Source organism: Caloenas nicobarica, chromosome 26 (assembly GCF_036013445.1).
Source record: "Caloenas nicobarica isolate bCalNic1 chromosome 26, bCalNic1.hap1, whole genome shotgun sequence".
NCBI classification, from domain to species: domain Eukaryota; kingdom Metazoa; phylum Chordata; class Aves; order Columbiformes; family Columbidae; genus Caloenas; species Caloenas nicobarica.
The window spans coordinates 5,831,862-5,854,677 of NC_088270.1; the positions used below are offsets into that span (position 1 = coordinate 5,831,862).

General features: G+C 47.7%; 1 protein-coding gene across 1 annotated transcript in view; it reads right to left on the reverse strand.

Moving 5' to 3' along the window:
• The window catches only part of GRIK4 (glutamate ionotropic receptor kainate type subunit 4), a 115,790-nt gene extending 94,509 nt beyond the window's left edge, over positions 1–21,281 (reverse strand). The window contains exon 1 of the mRNA XM_065652195.1: positions 21,200–21,281. Within this exon, the coding sequence (XP_065508267.1) occupies positions 21,200–21,281 (82 nt within the window). The remainder of the gene's footprint in view (positions 1–21,199) is intronic.
• Between the last annotated feature and the right edge of the window lie 1,535 nt (positions 21,282–22,816).

The following is a 22,816-nucleotide window of genomic DNA, read 5'->3' on the forward strand; positions in this document are numbered from 1 at the left end:
CCTCTTGCCAGGTGGTTTTCATGGTGTTTTCTTGCTGTCACTTTTAAAATGGTCCTTGTTCAGCTTTATGTGGTTGCTCAGATCCAAGGGCTCCCATGAGACGAAAAGCCCTGACCACACTGGTGGGCCCCGAGAGGGGCAAGTGATGGGACAAGACGAAATGGCCTCAAGTTGCGCCAGGGGAGGTTCAGATTGGATATTAGGAAAATAATTCTTCCCAGAAAGGGCTGTGGGGCATTGGAACAGGCTGCCCAGGGCAGTGGTGCAGTCGCCATCCCCGGAGGGGTTTAAAAGGCATTTAGATGAGGTTCTTAGGGAGGTGGTTTAGTGCCAGAGTGAGATTTTTGGTTGGACTCGATGATCCTGAGGGTCTCTTCCAACCGAAGTGATCCTGTGATCTGCCTCCCCTCTCGTCCTGCCAGCTTCTGCAGACCAAGGTACCCCCTGAGCTCTCGGTCTCGCCCCAACAGCTCTGAGACGGCCCCACTCCCAGGCTGGTCCCCGCACAAGCCAGGACCTGAACCTGAGCCTCCACATCCAGACCTGCGTCCTCAACGTTAAACCACTCTCTTGATCCTGGCCAGAGGAGTCCAAGAAGAAATGAGGCCGAAAAGGGTGACCCCTGCCCATCTGGAAGCCACAGAGCTTTATAAAAGCTCCACGTGGCAGCTTATTAGAACACGGCTTGCCTTTGCTCTGCTCCCGTTAACGAACCCCTTCTTCTGCACACATAATGGGCAAAACCCTTAAAGAACAAGGGTCAAAAGCTGATGTTTGATGGCATCCCATTTGCCCCGGTCTTAAGCATCGTGAGGGTCACTAACTCAGATAACCAGAGTTCTGCACTTGGATTTAACCCGGTGGAAAAGGTACTGCTGAAGCAGAGAGCAGAAAGATCACGAGATGGATAAAAGAAGCAAGAAAATGGGATCATTAGTTTACACAAACGTGCTCTTCTAGACAGCCTCAAATCCCAGTTACGGACTACAGTAAATCCAGCCCATCACAAAGGGATTTCTACCTTGCCTTGGCTACCCAACACCTGAGAAGGAAAGGAACTAACCCCAGGCTAGTTCAGAAAAGCTGCCGTTGCTTTCACCACACACACAGCTCCAGAAAACCTCGCACGAGCAGCCTCGCACCAGCGGTTTCACTAGAGATTGCCCAAGGAGGGAATTAGTTAACGCTTGTAACAGCACAAAAAGGGAGACTGAAATTATAATTATACGGGATTACATCCGCAGGGATACGGCAGGTCCCCTATGGCTCTGCAGGGCACCGTTCGATGGTCAGGGCTGGTTGCCATCAACAGCCCAGGTGATGTGACGCTTGTTCTATTTGCTGTATGGAATAAAGATTTTTCAGTCTAGCCCTTCTGATTGGTATTCAAATAAATAAAAATGCAGTTTGAAGAATTATCGTCTTTCCTTAAAATATGTAAAACAACTCCCTCTTTTTTCAACCTGGGCTGTCAAATCTTGGCCCTGAAGTTCAGGGCAAATTTCTCCTTTATTTACTGAAAGCTTACTCTAAATCTTTTCATACTAGAAATGCCAATCCTCCAAACAATTCCTCTGGCTGAAACATTAGTCATTTGTTGCATTTTCCATCAGCGTTACTCATTTCGTGGCACATCACCTTTGCTGTAACGGCACCTGGGCCATCCCTTTTCTCTCCTGTCCTCCTTGGTGCTTTTCTATCCACGGCCTCCCAGACTTCAGCTCCTGGCCAGGGGGCATCAGACTTCGCATTTCTATCTCTTCCCAACCACCAGTAAAAATCGATCTGCTCGTGGCTCCCGCCAGTGCTGGTCTCCTGGAGATAGCAGGTGATTAATGGCATAAGCACCAATCTACTTTGCAGCTTCTTGCAGAACACCAACAGTGCCAAGGAATTTTTAAGGCTGGAAATGTTTTAATTAACATCCCAGGGACAGTGGGAAGTCCCTGTGAATCATTTCACAACCAACAGTGAGATTACAGCCAAGAAACCAGACTCAAGCTGAGTCAAGAAGAGGCAAAGCAGGTGCATGTGGCATCAGAGGGGCAAGTTCTGGATCTCTTATCGAGTACGAACGCAAGGAGAACATCTGTACTGAAGGAAATAGTCTTTACAACTCAGCCTCCTTGTTCCAGAGTGCTCGAGGACTGGAGTTATCCCAAGAAATCTGCCCAAAACCTGAAACCTTCAAAACGGGAACATCAAATCTAAGCATGTGGCTTGTCCTGCATTGCCACCAGCTCAGGAGCTTGCACCAACCCCAAACCCTACCATTAACTGTATGTGACTTGGGTGCTTTTCCCCTCCCTCATGAAATTCTTTGACAGAAAACTTAAGACTAAAAATTGGGCTTTCCATTTTTTTTTTTGCCGCAGCAGAAGAAAAAAAAATAAACCAGTGCTCTCTTTCTGTATACATACGTTTGATGTCAAAAAGGCAGAGCAGGTCATTCTTAAAAGAGGCACTTCAAATACCAATAGTCCCTGTCACCTCAGTTTTCCGTCAGAAAATGACAGCCTCCTACTTCAAAACAACATCTAATGAAACCACATTTATCTCCATCTTGCTGTAATCATATTAGACAGTTCTACCAATTTAACTTTATTGGTTTCTTAACTGTCTGAAAAAACACACACAGACCAACCCTACATGTTTTACTACACAAAACCAGCCACCTGCAGCATCCTTTCAAAAACAGCATCCAATGGTCAATAAAGAGCCTTCTGTTATGTTTCAGACTTCCTGTGAAGATCTCATTTTCTTTAAGTGATTTCTGCAGCTTTTGAACACATCAGATTTCGCTTAAGCAAAAATTTGCAACATGTGCTTGGCCATTAGAGGCACAACTGGTAATATTCTTACGCTCATCAGTGTATGATTGCTTACCCATAGGAGAGCTGGTACGAACATGTATGAGACTGTTGTCCTAAACTGCTTCCCAGGCACCTAAATGATGTTCCTGCTTATCCCGACAGAGAGGGAGAGGCGGGAACACATGCACATCTAGGACAGAGGCTACTACAACACCAGGGATTCGGTTTTGCAGTACTTTTTCACCCTAAATGCCGGTTTTCAGTAGCACATCACCTGGATGCAATTAACCTTTGCAACATCCCGCTGCTTACTACAACCACAAGCCAACCTTGCTCCCTGGGTCGCCTCCGAGATTTCCCTGGAGATGCAACAGGCATGTCCCAGAACAGAAGAAGAAAGTTGGCCCTATTCTTTAGAAAAGAGAGTAGCAGCAGCCGCCCATTTATTTCCTGCCTAGGTGAAAACCTCAGCCAGACCATGTTTAATTTCTGTGCCAACCTGTTGGTGGGGGAGTAAACTTTCCTCTGTGCTCCAAGGTCCTGTCTTGTCCCTTTAGCGCTGAACTACAGGGAACATTTTCCATCCTGGAAATAAACGACCAGATTTATAATCTCCTAAGAAAAAGCAGTCTGAATTTCTCCTCAGACTGCGATGTTACCCCCGGGCACTAGTTAACCAGTTTAACCACTTCCATCATCTGTCATGACCATCAATGTTCTCTTGGACCCTCTTACTTTTACAGTTTTCAGACAGACTGTGTAGCCTTCATGCAACTAAAACAGGTATGTCTTTATTGCAAATTACAGAATAGTTTGTAGCAGTAATCGTTTTACTCTGCCAAGGGGTCCTGACTTCTTGTAAATAAGGTTTACAAAGTATTTGAGATGCTGCTGAGATTTGCTCTTACTCTCAACAACAAGGGAAATGGCAGTGAGTGGTGTTTGTGCTGACACAGTTTCTTTGTCTTTCCCATTGTATTGCTTCCAAAACATGAATGTTAATAATGCATTTATAGCCATTTAAACTGTCCAAATATTTATATGTTATCTACATGATAAAATTTTTTAAAACTATTTTTTGGTATTAGTGAGTTGGCTTTTCTTGCTCAATAGACTGTCCCCTCAAGTTATTTGACGAAAACCAGTAAATGGTGATATGAGTATATTCTAATGGTGCCCAACATCAAATGATCCTGAAAATTATTGTCTAATCTGTTTTATCGTGGCATTACTTAAGATTGGTATTAGCAAAACAAACTTAAGGGTTTGTTAGAGTAATTGATATCGGTTTCTGTAGAAGATCCGTAACTGCGAGGAGAGTGTTGTGGGATGTCACGGACTGGGGAGCCAGCGAGACACAGGCTGGAGATGGTACATCTCTTGGGTCGACAATTAATAATATCTCCTACCTCCACAAACGTATTAGCTAAAGTGCACGCACATAGACACCTCCTGCTCTTGATGGGGTGTTTGAACACACGCGACACTGCACAGCAGGCAAAGTGTATCTAATTAGCCAGAACATGGATCAGAAAAGCTCCGAGTGGCTGTGTTTTCATACCACCCAATTAGAATCATTGGGTTACCTGCTATGGGCAGGATGATTTTTTAAGTGCTCCTTTGAGGCAGATAAAAGGTAACAGAAATTATTTCAGCAAAGCGCTTCGGGCTATGTGGCTAAAAGAAGCTTTTGTCTCCTATGTACGTGAGCCAAGATAGAAAGCAAGACAGGGCAGAACCTACAATCGTGGTCCCTTTCTCTCTACTCTGCAAAAAGCCAAGCAGAAGAGAAATTATATCAAACTTGTAGCTCCTCCAAGTCCACAAGCTGAGCCCTACTGTCAAACTCACCTCCCAGCCGCACTGAACTCACTGGAGTACAGAATGGCCAAAGTTCAGAGCAGCAGACACGCAAAAATCAGAAAGAATAAAATAAAAAATGCGGAAATCAGAAATAATAAAATCAGTGGGAGTAAAAGGAGCAAGAGAAAGACAACTGCAGCACACGAAGTCAGCCTCACGCAATAAAGAAATTCAGAAAGCAACAGCCTCTGACGTATGCCACAGGCCCACATTATGCAGAGGCTGTTGGGTCCCAACTGCCAGTCAAATCCACCCAACACCATCTTTTGTCTGCACATTCCTAGCAGAAAAATAGGCTATGAAAATAGGTAGCTTGCTTTTCAGCATTCAATATCTGAATTCTTCTTTAGTAAGAAGGCACTGGCATCAGACAGGCTGCCATTAAACACAATTTGTTTATTGAAATTAGTGACAAGGCCGCATCAAAACACCAGCTCCCCACGGCCCTGATCTACAGAGAGACTTTGAGGCAGAATGATTGAGCTGCCCAGAGTCCCTTGTTGACTTCAGCAGGCTTTGGAGTGGGTTGCTCAAGAAACGATCCCAGTTTTCCAAGGCCCAGCCTCCAGCGCAGCGCAGCGTCCTGCCCACAGCAGGGAACACGGGCTGACGCGTAGGGATGAGGCTTCTCTGGGGTCCCACCCACCCAACACAGCCTTCGGTTCCTCAGAGCGAAGCAGATCACAGAACCCCAGCATGTCAGGGACTGAAGGGACCTCGGAAGCTCCTCCAGTGCCATCCCCCTGCCGGAGCAGGAACACCCAGCTGAGGTTACACAGGAAGGTGTCCAGGCGGGTTGGAATGTCTGCAGAGAAGGAGACTCCACAACCTCCCTGGGCAGCCTGGGCCAGGCTCTGGCACCCTCACCATGAAGAAGTTTCTTCTCCTCTTTCACTGGAACCTCCTGTGCTCCAGTTTGCACCCATTGCCCCTTGTCCTGTCACTGGCTGTCACCCAGAAGAGCCTGGCTCCATCCTCCTGACACTCCCCCTTTCCATATTGATCCCCATGAATGAGCTCAGCCCTCAGTCTCTTCTTCTCCAGCTCCAGAGCCCCAGCTCCTCAGCCTTTCCTCACACGGGAGATGCTCCACTCCCTTCAGCATCTTGGTGGCTGCGCTGGACTCTCTCCAGCAGTTCCCTGTCCTGCTGGACCTGAGGGGCCCAGCACTGGACACAATATTCCAGATGCGGCCTCACCGGGGCAGAGCAGAGGGGCAGGAGAACCTCTCTTGACGTACTAACAGAGAAGACAGTGTTACTGAATGCCTTCTTTGTCTGCTCTGTCTACAGATACTAAAAGAAAAGCACTGCCTGAGCTGTTTCATCTCGCTGGAGCCCCTTTGATCCCCACAGAGTTTCTGTAAGATCGGTGCCTGTGCCAGTCAGCCCCTCATCCAGTCTCCAGTCTGCTACAAAAGCAAGAGAACACTTCACTTGCTGTGTGCCAGAAAGAACCCGAGCTATTTCAAAAGGACTTCCGTAAGGTCCTCCACTGCTCCTTTTCTATATCCATTTTTGAAAGGCTCCCGCACACATCACTGCACAGCGATCCAGTGTCACGCTCCCAGGGTTAATTGGCCCTTAGCATCTCTGGGGCTGCTTCCGCCTTTAATAGCCAATTAGACCTTATTAGCTACATTGTCATTTACATCCAAGGCTCCCAGCAGCAGTCCAGAAGCTACAAATTCACCTCAGTGGCCCTTCGCACGAGGCTGCGTGACCCTTCTGCTTAAATTGTGGCCCCATTTCTCCAGTGCAGCAGCTCACCAGTGTGCTGCTGGGGGGACTCTCCTGCAGGGAGCCCAGATGGAAGGTCCAAGGAAGGTCTGATCCATCAGGAAGAGACCAATCTGTTCAGCGTGTCTTCTAATGGGCCTCAGCAAAACGGCACATGGACATATTAAGTTTGCTCATAGCCAGAACACCCTGACATACTGCAGCATGGGTCGATAGAAAGAGAGCTAGATGATGCTGATTGATTTTACACATGTAATGAAGTTGTTGAGTTTCTGATTCAGCCATTAGTAAGCGTTCATTTTATTGACCTGAAGGGCAAGGGGACTGAGCTGTTTTGTTCTTTCCTTTTAAAAAGCAAGCATCATTTGCTAATAAGAGATGGCCTGGTTCTGTCCTCATCATCTCTTCGCTTCAACCTTCCTTTCTCAGCTCTGTACAGCCACAGCTGGAACCCAGAGAGAGCAGCTTGGCCTGTTTCACGTGGCCGGCACAACGCTGGTCGTGTTGAGATGGACCCTCAATAAGGCTGCACTCACAGCTCTGTGTGCATATACAGAGAGATAAAGCAAGGCACCCAGAACTATAAAACCAATGATGTTTAAATCAGAAGGGATCCAAGGGATGCTAATAAAATACTGGAAAGAATTATGTATCAACATCTACACAGAGGTTGAACGAACATAACACACTTTTCCTTGAAAAGCAGCAACTAAAACTGACTCATAGAGAGGGTAGGAGAGATTGGGAGAGCAAGATAGCTCTACCATAAAGTGCAAAAGAGAATCACTTAGAGATGAAGAAGATATTTAAGGATGGCATTAAAAAGAAGAAATGAGGATACAGCTACGGAAATGGGAGAAGGATTATTTTATTTCACGTAAGAAAAAACAAACTTAGGTTTAAACTAATTCTGCTTTCACAAAACCGGGGAATAATTTTAAGCAGCAGCTTCCAGTGCTAGGTTTGTGCAAATGCCTCCAGCAAAAGGCTTTGTGGATCAGTTTGCAACAGCCCACGTAGCCCCGAGAAGACTCTGTGGTGGACGACGGAGGCGCAGCATGCGCTGGCCGAGCTGTGGTGGTACACGGTATACGGTGGTATCCGTCCCAACCCGGTCATTAGATCCCCAGAGGCTGCACCAACACATACCCCAGCAGCACAGTCCCCTGGCAATTCCTGCTACTGCTGGAGCACACCAGCACGTCTGGTTTTGCTGGCACACCTCGCTGCGAGCAAGCAGCTGCCGCCAGCCCCGCTCCTCCTGCGCCGCAGCTTATTTCACACACGGACGCCCAACGCCAGCTCAGCACTCCCTGCACACACGGCTGCACATCCTGCTCTTTGTCACGCTGACGCGCTCTCAGGGCTCTACTCCCTTCACACACTTGCCTTCCAGCATCCCCCTGGCTTGGAAGGCAATTTCATGCTCGCATAGTGCTGTTTTCTGTTGTACGCATGCATGCTGCAGGCTCCCGTGCAATTTCCATCAGATGCTCGGAGCGACACAGATACCACAGATATCTGCACGCGGCAAACTGCTCCCCACTTCCACTTACTGCACCCAAACCTACTCCCATCCCCTGGTACCTGCCGCTTGGCCCTTTGTACCTGCATTCAGTGCCCCCGCAAGTTTCCACTGCACGTTGCTAATAGCCCAGCTGGATCTCCGCACCTTTCAGTCTTGATGGACAGTGCACTAAACGGGGACTTGGGAGATGTAGGTGCTAATTTGAGAGCTTGCTACAGGCAATTCCTTTCATTTTCTCTGTGCCTCTGCTTCATATCTAGCTCGTAACAACAAATGTTACTGTCAAGCCAAAATTCCATCCAATAATTCCTACTAATAGTCTCTCAGCCTTCAGCTACTCTCAGGTTAGGAAACTTCTGAAACTGATGTTGTTTATATATTTAATAACCCTTACGTGCTTTTCCCTCTGCTTGCACAGTCCCCCCTTAAATCTATGGAAACTGTCTGTACTCACAATATCCTTTGATCTCAACAGATCAATCACCTGTTGAAAACCCCACATCCTGCTGTTTGTTAGCAGCTTGGCTCCCATTGCTCTCATTCAGCGTCCTCTGGTTCTCCTACCAGGAGAGACACGCAGCAAACTGTTCCTCTCCACCTTCTCCATTCCGCTCATGATTTGCCTTCCTGTAAACTCCCCGGTACAGACGTCGCCTCTCGCTATAAATAACGCTGTACAGCCAGGGGCACCGAGGGGGCTCCACCTCAGCTGCAAATTCTGGGCATCACCACCACCCAAACCAGGCTCCCTTCCGCACCGCGGCTGCATCCAGCCCCAATAGAAGCTGATGAATTGTTTTCCGCTCTCATGCTTGACTCCGTATTGGGTTATCTATGAGAAAATGTAATTTGTTTGCTGATATCAAAATGCTGCCGCTCACCTGAGGGATTAACACCGTGACAAAATCATTAGAAACTTGATGGAGTACCCGAGGCCTTGTGAGTTGGTGGAAAATTCATTCTTCAGCCTAATAATGTCTTTTTCTGAATGACTACATGAGCAACGCCCCTGTTCCTCAGCTCCCACCGCACCAGCCAGAAATGCACACACATGCTCAAGGGCCGAGCTTGCTCTCAGACCAGCTAAAGGGGCAAACAATGCCTGGGGCTCATGAGAAGCACAGAGGCTCCCTGTCCAACACCGATGGGGCACAGGGAACTCATCCCACCACCGTGGCTTAACACCACCTCCATGGGGAACGAGTCACACACAGAATCCCAGAATGTCAGGAGTTGGAAGGGACCTCGGAAGCTCACCCAGTGCAAACCCCCCGCCGGAGCAGGAACACCCAGCTGAGGTTACACAGGAAGGTGTCCAGGCGGGTTGGAATGTCTGCAGAGAAGGAGACTCCACAACCTCCCTGGGCAGCCTGGGCCAGGCTATGGCACCCTCACCATCAAGAAGTTTCTTCTCCTCTTTCACTGGAACCTCCTGTGTTCCAGTTTGTACCCATTGCCCCTTGTCCTGGCACTGGCTGTCACCCAGAAGAGCCTGGCTCCATCCTCCTGACACTCCCCCTTTCCATATTGATCCCCATGAATGAGCTCAGCCCTCAGTCTCCTCTTCTCCAGCTCCAGAGCCCCAGCTCCTCAGCCTTTCCTCACCCGGGAGATGCTCCACTCCCTTCAGCATCTTGGTGGCTGCGCTGGACTCTCTCCAGCAGTTCCCTGTCCTGCTGGACCTGAGGGGCCCAGCACTGGACACAATATTCCAGATGCGGCCTCCCCAGGGCAGAGCAGAGGGGCAGGAGAACAAGGGAGTGACCCCCAAGCTGCCTCAAAATGGCGGCACCAGAATCACCTCAGGGCTCAAAATGGCGGCCCCAGGGGAACCAATTTTGGGTTTTTTTGGCCTGCTGCTCCTGCAGTTATGAACTGGCAATGAGTCACTGCCACTCCTGGGAAAGGGGGAGAAAAGCGACCTTCCTTTTGCTGATTCACTGCCAAAACCCCCACGTAACACAAGCTGTCTGCTCCGCGTTCAAGTGTCCTTCCACAGCATGCTGGAGAGGATTCTTCTGTTGCCCTGCCACCAAGGTGACACGATCAAACATTTTTTTCCAAACAGCGCTCTAAGTGGCACTGAAATTTGCATTTCAATTTGAATTCATCCTTATGGTTCAAATGAACTTCTGAAATACCTCTTTGCGTGTGGTTAAGAAGCTCACACTCTCACTCTACTGATATACACACATATATATTTTTAGCCTTGATCCCTGCGTTAGAGAAAGTCACCCTTTTAAAAGAGCGGTTTTATTGCCAAGCGATATTAGCACAATGAGGAAAATCGCTCCTAATTTTTATAAATTATCTCATCATCTGCAACTAATTAGCAGCTGCCGAAAGCTGGGAAATCGCTCTTCGCCCTAGAGAGACTAGCTCCGAGCTACGCACAACCCAAACGCGCCTAATGGTGAATGGCTTCAGGAGAAGGCTCCAGCTGGTTGTCCCACCAGGTGAGAAGTTGTGCAGCCCCAGCACCTCCAGCATCTCCGCTGTGAGGAATAGTTGTGATGCAGCTTAGCTGGAAACTTTATTAAAATCCAATCCAATCAAGCTGTTGTGACTCTCCATTCTCCTTACCCTTGCTCCTAGGCGCTTGTGCCTCTGTCTGTGCTGCTGTAAATGTGTCTATAAAAGTAAAATGAGCAAGCAGCCAACGGCTAAATGGCACTTAATCAGAAGAAAATGTATACCCTGGTGGATAGCAAACTGCTATTAAGTTGTGGGGGGAGACAGAAGAAAATAATAAGCTATAAATGGACAACCAAATAAATCTCCCGCCGTCCCAAGTGAGAGCACATCTGGTTAGATGCCGCCTCCAATGAGTTGTGAGCAAAATATTTATTTGCCGACAAGTACCTGGCAGCAGCAGCGGGAAGGGATTACAGCCTGGAGAGCAGCGCTGCTTTCGGCAGCAGCACATCAGCAGCAAAACCTGATCCGAAGACACCAAGACTATGAAGCCATCAAGCTGGTGGGTCCCTGGCATCACTGCCCAGGCTGTGACAGTGCCCACGGCTGCAAGGACGTGGGCTCGAGCTTGAAAATGCTTGAGCGTTGCTGGAGATAGCTTTGAGCTGGTCGTGGTCCCTCTGCTGCCTTCGTTTCTTTTCCTCCTCGTTGCCTGGCTCTGGACAGCAAGCTGCAAGGTGTTGGCGGCTGTTTGTCGGCCTGGGACTGTCAATTTTATCGCAAGGAAGCGGGAAGGGTTTCCAGGCATTGGCGAGCGGCACAGACGGTCTTTGAGCAGAAGTTCGTGCTTTTGAAAGACGCGTCCTGACGCTTAGGGAATCAACCTCAAAAAGGTTTGGTGGCTTGGTTTAGAAAGCTTTGAGAGCTTCCTTTCCTGCTACTCAAACAAGCCACCTCTAGCATGAAGCGTGGATGCTTTCTAACACCGAAAGGTGAAGTAAGAACAAAAAAACCACAGCAAAGCTCCAGAAGAAATACAAGAAAGAGCATCTGTGTGACTAACACTCGAAGCCCTCCTGAAAAACAGTCATTTGCTGAATGTAGCGGTACAATAATGCTCTCGTCTCCAACAGGAGAGCCTCTCAGCCTCCATCCCGACCCCGGACCAGATACAGCAGAGACTGAGACATTATAAATATACCACCTCTGATCCTTGAGAGAGCCTCAATTTAATACTTTGGCATCAGGAGAAAACGCGATTTGGGACTCGGAATTCCTCGAGGGAAGAGGTCCTCAGAGACGGGCACCATTGCAAAGGGGATTATCACCATAATCATGAGATTAGTCGAATAATCCCAGCCGAAAGGAGAGCTTTTGTCATCTGCAAGATGCTCAGCGCTCTCCAGCTTTCACAGAAATAGAGTGCAACGCAGGGGCAGATTGACTTTGAGGAACCCGGCTGAGCAAACACTGCGCCGTACAGTCCCACCCAAAGCCGTCGGTGCTTTATTTTGCTGGACCGCTCTGCTGTCCCTTGGCAAAACAGCCAGCAGACAGTGACCTGTTGCACAGAGCCCTACAGGTGCTGGTTGTAGCTCAGGCAGCTCAGCACCGACAGCCAGCGCTGCCTTTTGAAGCATGAATAACGCTGGATCGTTTCCAGACGGCAGGGTGGAGGGAGAGCAGAGAATAGAGCCAGGACGTTTAAAACAAAATTGTACAGCTATATTCAGCAAATGACTGTTTTTCAGAAGGGCTTCGAGTGTTAGTCACACAGATGCTATTTCTTGCATTTCTTCTGGAGTTTTGCTGTGGTTATTTTGCTCTTACTTCACCTTTCGGTGTTAGAAAGCATCCACGCTTCATGCTAGAGGTGGCTTGTTTGAGTAGCAGGAAAGGAAGCTCTCAAAGCCAGTGCCCTTTCTAAACCAAGCCACCAAACCTTTTTGAGGTTAACTGATTCCCTAAGCATCAGGACGCGTCTTTCAAAAGCACGAACTTCTGCTCAAAGACCGTCTGTGCCGCTCGCCAATGCCTGGAAACCCTTCCCGCTTCCTTGCGATAAAATTGACAGTCCCAGGCCAACAAACAGCCACCGACACCTTGCAGCTTGCTGTCCAGAGCCAGGCAACGAGGAGGAAAAGAAACGAAGGCAGCAGAGGGACCACGACCAGCTCAGAGTCATCTTTAGCAACACTTGGCTGCCGCCAGCACTGTGGAAAATGTTTTCTTTCTAAAAGGAGGGACTGAAATCATCTGCCCAGAGCCCTCCTTGCTGCTGCTCTTTGCAGAGGCTCTTGGTTGCCAAAAGGCTCCATGAACGCTAGAGCTGCCTGACATGACCGAGAGGCTCCTACTTGATAAATAGTGACTGCTCCTCCAGAGCAATTACAGGCTATTAAGCAAACGAGACATGATATGGTAAAAAAAATTTAAAAAAAAAATTTAAAAAGAGAAGCCTCTATTTACACAGAAGCTGTAATAACCCCATCGTTGTGTCAGCTTCACACGCTTGACAAGACAGACGCAGGCGAACTTTCGAGCCTCCTGCCTTCTCTTAATTTCCTTTCCATAAAGCCAAGTACGGTGGACACAGATTAATTTTTCTCTCTGCCTTTCTCTTCCTGGACTTACCTCGAGATGCCCCGATATCGCTCAAGCAGAAGGTGAGGCTGGGGCGGCCTCCACGTCAATCTGTAAATATCCCATACAGCAGAGCCCCAGACAGCTATGGGATTAGCTACGCAGCCGAGCTGTGCAACACCGTCACATCACGCCCCATGTCTTGCTTTATTTTTCTGAGCTGTTTATTCTTCCTCCCTCTAGCTAGCCAGCTAAAAGCAAAACATCTGGCAAGAAGCTGTTTTAAATTTATTCTGGTTTTTGCTGGCCTTTTTGCTCACAGTTTATAGCTCGTTTTCTATCACCTGTGGAGAACTTGCAAAGTCAAGAGATGAAAGAGAACCAGCCATGCAGCTTTACTGGAGAGGCAGAGAGGATGGAACCAAGAGCCCTCCCAGTGTCCATTCCTGCCCCAAACACGCAGCGACTGAGCATTCAGAGACAGAACTTCCCAGAGATGCTCCCACATCCATCTGTGGGTTCTGTGCACCATTTCCCACGGGAACAGCTGTGCCTGTGTCCTGCTCAGGATCGCTTGTATCCCCTTCTCCGAGCACGGCTGCATGTTCCTAACCTATGCGCACACACAGCGTCTTCCATTCATTTTGTCTCCAGTGTCAACGGTTTTACCAGCAGTATTTGCAGAGTTGTAGGGACTGAAAACACACAGAAATAGAAAACAGTAACCTAGAGACGGGGAAGGGAGGGAGTTCAAAGCGCTCTCCTGCTAAATGACAACCCAAGCTGCCTGCAAATAAAACTCTGGAGCTCATCAAGTAACTCTGACCACTGAGGGTGCTTACTAAAGATTACTTTCCTACAGCTCCACTTGCCTAAGGCATCATTTGTTCCTAATGAGATGGTCATTGGGATTTAAACGGGTGAGCGAAGAATAGGCTTTTCAACCACAGCCATTACAACAAAAACAAGCTTTTCTGCTCCAAATCCCAGGTTCTCCGCCCCCGTCCTTCCCTGGTAATGCTCCTCGGCCATGCCAAGCTGGACAACCACGGCGCTTTGTTTCTGCCAGACCCGGTGGGCAGCTATCCCACAGCATTACCTCTTACAAACTGGTCATGCTGGGGATTTGGGGCACAACTGGGGCATCTGGAGCAGCTATTGCATGAGATACCCAAAGCTCTGCACAAGTACCGCAAGACGTGTCATCGCCAACTCCGCTGTTCTTTTGTCTTGTGTGATCACGCAGACCGTGGTATTTCTGAGCATGCCTGAAATAATAAATTACTTCTTCCCACTGTACCAGGGCCCCCGAAGAAACAAGCATGCCAAAAAATTCCACATGCCACTGAAACAGAAAGAAATAATAAATGCTAAAGGTCTGCAACTGCCAAGCTATCTTCTCTGCAAGGGACGTGGAACAAAATGTTCTGAAGTGCCGAATCCAAACAACGGGGCGGGTTTCTGCTGCTGGTCAAACGGGAAGATGTGCAGGGCAGCTGAACAAGAGCACAAAACCACTCTGCGGGGAGAAGGGAGGAGCATGATTAGGGGCATCGTGCCAGGGGAAAATCAGATGCCTGTGAATGAGATCTGGTACACGGTGAAGGTTATCAAACAGCACACAGGTGCATCCCTAAGCACAAATTCTGCAAGATGCTGGGGACTACAAAACCCTCTAGCAGCTGATCCTATGGGATACAGGTTAGTGCATTCTTCTTGCCAAGGAGAACCACAAATCAGGGTTGGGAAGGGGGTGGAATCTGTAATGAACGTGGAGATCCTCAGACAAACCCAAGCTGACACCACATTACAACTTTTCCGACTTCATTATCCCTTGGGCTTGGCAAGGAGATCACAGAAGCCTTAAGCTCATGTGGGATGAGCCTCAGGCAAGATCTCAGGCGTTCATCCTGGCCTCTGTGATATGAAATTGGGAATAATTCCAGAGGACACGGCACACACGGAACAGCTCCAGTGAGTCTGCTCTATACTACAACACAGAGTAGTGAACAGCAATCCCCCCGCAAAAGAAAAATACATGGGCAAATAGAGCCCCTTCCTGCTATCCCAGCTCTAACTTCCTCCCTGAACACAATTTTAGCAGCATAAGATGAAAAATCTTGGAGCATTTATAGAGACCAGGTTGTCAGGACAGGGCCAGGAAAAGAGGCAAAACTGGAGGATGGGAAGGCTCTGCCAGAAAATGGCTCAGCTCTGCCTGCTAGCCAGTTTTATGAGCTTTTCTGACAACAACAAGGGCTACCAAAAATCTAACTTTTGGAGAAGAGAGTTTCCTTTGAACAGATAGGAGCGTAACCCAGACAGATTACCCACAGACTGCTACAAGGGCTGGAGTTTGACCCTGGATCTCCCACATCCCGTGTGAGACTCCTGACCCACCAATGACTTTGGAGTTGATTTCTCTCTTAAAACCAGCTTGAAAATTCTTGAATCTTCCAAGTACGGAACATAAGATATTCTGAAACCTCAGAGTTACGTGACTAAGAGGAAAATCAAGTTTCATCCCTCCTTGTGCATTAGCCTTTTGTACTATTGACAATTTTAGAAGCATCTGGAGCAGTTACACTTTCATGACTATCACTAAAGAGAGACAGGTCAGAAACACATGCGAGATGACAGGTGACATCTGCATTAAGTCAGGTCACCAGCTAAAGTTAGCTAAAAGTACCTGGTTGCTCTTCTGTAACAGATCTGCTCTTCCAGAAGCAATCAGTGCCCATTAGCTATTACTAGACTCTATCTTCCCAGTTAAACCGCAGCTCTCAAGATTTCCAGCACTCTTTTTCTCTTCTAAATACAGCAAGAGTTCATTCCCTTACAGCACTCAAGGAGAGGTCTGACAACTTTTACCCCAAGAAGCATGAGGTGCTGCTTGTCCCTGCAACTAGCAGTGCTCCCCAGGGACACGTGGGATCCAGAAGAACTACCCAAGAAGCTTGAACAAAGATCAAACCACTTAGGAAGCAGCAAACGAGATCCTCGTGAAAGTACAAAGCACTCACGGGCCAACTATTACCACCCCTTGACTCTTAGGGCTTCATTCTGGAGGGTGACAGCACAGCCAGTCCTTCCCCTTCGTCACATGCATGTACCCCCATCGGCTAAGCTCTTCCTTCAGAAACCCCTGCAGTAGAATAAAACTCAGTTTATTAAATAAGGCAGTACTCTAACAAGGGCAATCCACAGATAATTTCACTCATTTAAACCTTATTTCATTTCAACCAAGTAGACTTATTTCCATTTAACAATCTTAATTCTTTTAGCGCTTTCCGGTTCCCAAATTGGCTTTGACAGTAGAATTGACATCCAGCCATCATTTTCACATAAAGTTCCATTTAGACTCTCCAAATCCCTACAGCGTCCGGAGGTGCAAGAGGAATTCATTAGCGGCATCTTTGGGAAAATGAGCCATCCCTCCCTGCAGCCTGCTCACAGTCACAGCCCCGCTTTGGCAGGGTCGAGGCAGAGCTGGCGACTGCTGGGCTGAGCTGCTGATCCTCCCTGTTGCCCCTCTCCAACTCGTGCTCAAGTCCACCTCTGTGCTGACACATGAGCGTCTGTTTCTTTACTTCTCTGCCCGCTGAGTCACAGAATCCCAGGATGTCAGGGGTTGGAAGGGACCTCGGAAGCTCATCCAGTGCAATCCCCCCGCCGGAGCAGGAACACCCAGCTGAGGTTACACAGGAAGGTGTCCAGGCGGGTTGGAATGTCTGCAGAGAAGGAGACTCCACAACCTCCCTGGGCAGCCTGGGCCAGGCTCTGGCACCCTCACCATCAAGAAGTTTCTTCTCCTCTTTCAGTGGAACCTCCCGTGTTCCAGTTTGCACCCATTGCCCCTTGTCCTGTCACTGGCTGTCACCCAGAAGAGCCTGGCTCCATCCTCCTGACACTCCCCCTTTCCATATTGATCCCCATGAATGAGCTCAGCCCTCAGTCTCCTCTTCTCCAGCTCCAGAGCCCCAGCTCCTCAGCCTTTCCTCACACGGGAGATGCTCCACTCCCTTCAGCATCTTGGTGGCTGCGCTGGACTCTCTCCAGCAGTTCCCTGTCCTGCTGGACCTGAGGGGCCCAGAACCAGACACAATATTCCAGATGCGGCCTCACCAGGGCAGAGCAGAGGGGCAGGAGAACCTCTCTGACCTACTGACCACCCCCTTCTAATCCCCCCAGGTCCCATTGCCCTTCCTGGCCACAAGGGCCCAGCGCTGGCTCATGGTCACCCTGCTGTCCCCAGGACCCCCAGCTCCCTTTCCCTACACTGCTTCCATCTTTATCTCTGGGCCACAGAGCTCTCTCACTCCCCTCAGCCCTATGAGGTGTCCCTCACTCAGGATCTCTCTTCTCAGGCTGTTAGGAGCTGCAGTTGCCTTGCTGTCCTCCTCCTCCCATCTGCCATCCTCCAGCTTGCCTTCTCAGAAAGGTTATAATGTCCCACATGTGCCGACTTCAGCTTTATCTCAACTCACCATTAGAAACTCAGGCTGTTATGTTAATCGTCCACCTCATGTCCTGAAAATCACCTTCAAACTCAACCCAGCTCCTGTCCACATCCAAAGCATCTCCTGCTCAGTTCAGGTGGTTCTTCAAATATGAGTTAATCGGTCCAATGGGGGGAAAAAAACCCAATGGAAACTCGAAGTATTGCTGATGCTGGCACCAAGTTTCCAGGTGCTCTGAGCTGCCAGAACAGCTGCTCTCTATCAAGTGAGCAGTCACTCCAGCAAGGGTCTGCTGAGGATAGTTAATTCAGACTTTTCTGCAGTTAAGCTCACCACAAAGTGTGTGAAATCCATCCTTTCCCAACTGCCCAAGCAGACAGCCGAGGGCGGCAGCAATCTGTAATGCAGGCTAATGCACAAGCCGATCTCACACCGCACTGGAGCTTGCTGCAGAAATTCCAGCTTTGCTGAGTTTGGCTCGGAGTTTGAATTAATTTTGGCAGCTGTTTGGGCAGGGAACCAAGCATCTTCCATTCATGTAATTGACTTTTTTATTCATATATATATATATGAAAAAATAATGAAAGAAATGACAGAGTAGCTCTTGCTATGACTAGCTTTCACTCTATGAAACAAAAAGATCTGTATTAAACATGGCTCAGTGGCTAAATACACAAAGTATTGCCCAGGGGCAGTAACAGTATTTAGATATAAAACAGGTTTTATAGCTCTCAGATCCTGATCCTGGGCTCAGGAAGAATGTTCTGTGTTCAGAAACAAAAGTAAAATTCAGACCAATAAATTCACCCTTAACGCTAGAGCTGCATCTTGCCTTCTGTATAAAGTCTGAGAATTTGGGAGGCAGAAGGAGGGAAGGGATTTGGATAGACAGAGGCAATTACAAAAAAGAGCACTTCCAACCAGCTGAAGGAGGCCTTGCAAGGGGTTCGTCCGTAGATTGTACGTCAGTGCTACGGAGCCTACTGCTAGTTAGGGCAATGGCATGCATAAACTACCACTTGGGCTTGTATTTGAATTTGAAATGAGCTGTTAGTACACCCAATGAATCTAGCAAGAGGATACCAATTTAGGGCTCTGATGGTCTGCTCTATAAGATCAAGTAAATAACTCCGTAAATAACTCGAGGGAACTTCCTGACACTTTATTGAGCATGAGTGAACAAACAAACAAACAACAAAACCAGAATTACGTTGGGTTTTGCTCCCAGGACATTCTGGTAGGACATGTATTGGCTCTTTCAAGGGCCACAGGATGTCTGGAGGCAATTCCTTACGTACCTCCTGGAGCTCTTGAGAACTTCTGAGAATACGCCCTTCCTGCCTGCTTCTTCATCTCCTGATCACCATAAATTTTATAGCATCTATGGAGATAATACTGCACCAATACAGACCAGGTGAGCTGACTGATAAATGAAAGATTCTTAGAAAAAGGACACACGTGGACCAGGTGTTTTTCCCACAAAGGTCTCGAGAACAATGTGGATGAAGAGACTTTCTCCAGGATGGGATCAGAAGGGAACACACAGAGTTTAAGGTGTAAGACAAAGACTGAAAAAAAAAAAGGATTGCACCAATGTTTTTTCCTGTGTATCAAGGAGAGATAGCGAGTGTACAATAGCCTACAGTTCCTATGCATGTCAAAGGCACAGGGAAGGTCACCCTGCGGCCTATATCCTGCTCATTTTTTTGCACAGATGATGCCTATAAAGCTCTCTGCAATGCAACACTCATTACTGGTCTTGTCAAATCAAAGATTAAGCAGTCTGCTGCCTAGAAACTCCACGGAGAAATATCAGGGCCAAGATCCACCCCAAACCCCAAGAAAGCAGTAGCAGGAAGCTCAGTGCTCGGTTTAAAAGCAAGAATCTCTTCTAGCAACTTGGTGAAGAAACCAGGAATTTCCTACGTTCACCTCACATTACTAATCGCGTAACTGTGCATTTGAGCGGTCCACTACCAGATAGCTTTCAGAATTGTTTTAAATGTTAGCTTGCATTTTCTTTGAATATTTAAATGTTTACGCTGGTCTGTTTTCCTTTTGTATGCAGTGCATTGATTTATGTTGTTAGATACCATATCTCCTTGCCTTGCCAAAAGCATGCATTTGGGAACGATTTCAGGGCTGCTAGTGATATTTTTTATCTCTTTTTATTTTGCACTTCATTTTTATTAACTTTTTTGGTGGATATATTGTTAAAATAAAACTGTGCCTTGAAGAAACACAACCAGAACTCAAACCCCTCTTCAGCTCTTTGCCCATCTGCTTCAGAAACCATTTGCAAGAGAAGTTGGCTCTGTGGCCATGAGCAAAGCAAAAACTGGGGATATGTACTAACATACCTACCTGAGCTTCCCTTCCCTCAATAAATTCTTGCTTTAGGCTCATGTTTGTGAATCAGCCGAGTCCAAGGTCCGGACTGGAGACACCTGTGACTTGACTGAAGGGTTTCTGGCCACTCTCACATTTAACACCATCTGGCGTAGAAGCCACGACCTGCAGTGCCTTTTACAAGGATCAGCAAAGTTCCTTCCCATTCCCTCAACATTACTCCTTCTTTGAAATCTTGACTTCTACATTGCCTTTGCAACACCCCAATACAAGTTCTCCAGCCCTAGGAAGATTCAACAGAAAGATTTGCACTGTGCCGACTACAGAAATCCAGCATTTCCACCCTGGAATCGGCAGCAAGGTTGTAGGTTTTAAGAGCAACTGTGTCTGGAGCAGCCCCATTATCTTTGCAAATGCAAGTCAAAAGCAAAGAATTCCTAAATGCATATGGATTTTAAAACTGGGTCCAAAGGAGAGGGTTGAAAACCATGCACCGAGCTGACACCTGGAAGGCCACAGCTAATCCCGCCTGGTAGCTGTTCCCATCATCAAGAAATGCAGCACGCGGAGCTGAAACTATGCAGCGCGAGTGCCCCACATGAATCACAGAGGCTGGGGATATAAAACACCCAGCTACCCTTCCCAGACTCTCCCTTGCGATATTTCTGAGCTGCTCCATGCTCCACTAGCAGAGGAGACAGGTAATTTTACTTCAAGTGTCACCTGTAAAAATTGCAAATGGGGACAGGAATATACTAGCTTCTTATCTGCAACAAATAGTTAATAAAACCAGGTAGTAGCTCCAGAGACAACAGCCAGGAAAAGCAGTTTTCTTTCTAAACAACAAAGTGCCAATCCTATGAAGCAAGTCTCTTTACAAGGTTTCTGGATGTGTTTCTTTACTCTGATGGGCACAGGCAGCGAGTGAAGATGATGGTGCCTCTTCCTGAACACCTTTTAATGAAGCCCAGAGGAGACTGACTGCATCAGACTTTCTTACAAATGGAGCACTTTGGAGGTATTAATGTTCTGTGGCACCACTTAACTAGGTTCAGTTTGGGCTCAAACACTCCTTGCTCATGAATGTGGGGACAAATCTGTGATTAAAAAAACTACATCCTTTTGTGTGGAGCTTCGGGGAGCACCAAGCGGGGCAGGGCAGAGAGGGGGACCAAGTTTCATTCCTTCATGGAGCAGCTTTCAGTTCAAATTTATACAGAAAGAGATTCCCACCAGGCAATAAAAATCAATGCAAATACGTACACTCGCCGTAAACCATCTCACTTACAAGATGAAGAAGAGAACATTTCCAAAACACAGGTAGGACACTGTACATCAGAGAGCACATCGCCAAGGCAGGGAGCCCAAGCAAGGCTCGTCTAAGCGCGTCTACGGCCCAAACGAGCAGAACGATGGTGAAACGCAGGTCAGAGCAAGCTCTGCACTCACCGATCCTCAGGGAATGGGGGCTGGCAGCGATCTTCATCAGCCACAGCAGAAGGAGCACCAGAGGCGCCAAGACACGGGGCATCTTCTATAAATCCTCATGGAGCCCTTTGGTGGTCTGGGCATGACATAACTCTGCGGAGAGAAAACACGCAGCACGTGAGCGTCTCTGCTCTCCAAGCAGCAGGATGACAGCGCGCCCAGCTCGCCAAGCCTGGGGACAAAGAGTCTATTTACCAAAGGAGGAGGAAGCTATTTACAGGCTATGAATTATTCAGGAATCGGAGTCAAACTGGGCAAAGAGCTTCTAACAAAAAAATGGAAAAGAAACACAAGGAAAAGTCCAAATATTTCATCTTGGCGTTTTTAGCATTTCCACAAAAACAAGTGGAAATCAATATTGAGTCACATCTCTAATTTTTTTTTTTTTTCCCCTCCCATTTCTACTCAAAGCAGCGTGCAACTGAAAATGTAATACTGACTTCTGGTTTTAGGACAGGACAAAACATTTTCATACCAAAACTTAATTTGAGGGATGGGAGCTGGAGACAGAGAGTCACTTCAGCTGCCAATCTAGAAACCAGTTATTGGTACTGCAATTATGTGTACCCCGGTGTCAGCCACCACCCCTTTCCCTCTCTGTCATGCAGAAGAGGATCTGGGACCAGAGCACGAGCAGGACCATTTTTTCTCCTCTTACAAGGCAACACCGCTCCCAACACCCTTTGAAAGCCCGGACACCATCAAAATGAAGAGCAGCAAGTGGAGAATCCACAAACCCAACAGCAGGACGGGTGTTGGCACTGGCCGTCCCACAGCAGACTCCCGCAGCACACTTAAACAATTTTTTAAGAAACACCATTTTAAACAGCTACGTAGAAGGTACATTTTACTTTGTAGAAGAAATGGTTGTCCCTCAAGTTGATAAAATTATCTCCACATGCAGCAATGTCCTTAAATGCCGACTTTGAGTATTTCATCTATTACCTTATCTCTCCTTTCTCCAATTTGCTGGCAAACATTCTCACGCTATTCCATTTGTCTAATTCTTGGGCCAAATATTGAAGTCCTGACACAGGCAAAGTCTTTAATTCGCCTTTGAAGTTACCACGAGTTTTGTTCGAGGAAGACGCGGCTTTCTACTTGCGATTTTTCAATTCAGCTCCTTTTTGATTACATTGAGCCTTGCGCCATCTCACCTCAGCACTCCCCAAAGGGGCTGCCCCCTTTTTTAACACACAGGGAAGGGAGGCAGAAGAAATATTGAGATGTGGCCATAGAAACAAAGGCACTTCAAGAAAACTGAGGGACCCCCCGCTCAAATGTCAGCTGGACATTTGAAGAGCATCCTGATTTCAGAGGTTGCGCGCTCCATGCGTTTTTAAAAAGCCGAAGCTGCCAAAAACCACCTGGAAATCATCAGCCACCCCTGAGAAGGGCAAGGGCAATTTTCTCTGTTTTTTAGCGGGAATTACAGAGTAACACCCAGAGAGGAAAAGCCCTATAAGGTTAAGCACATGGTAAATTGGTTACTTGGAAGCCGTGGCGGCAGCAAAGGCAGATTGTGGAGCAACATATCATTTGAGCACTTTGAAGCAGTTATTTCAAAACTTTCCAAGT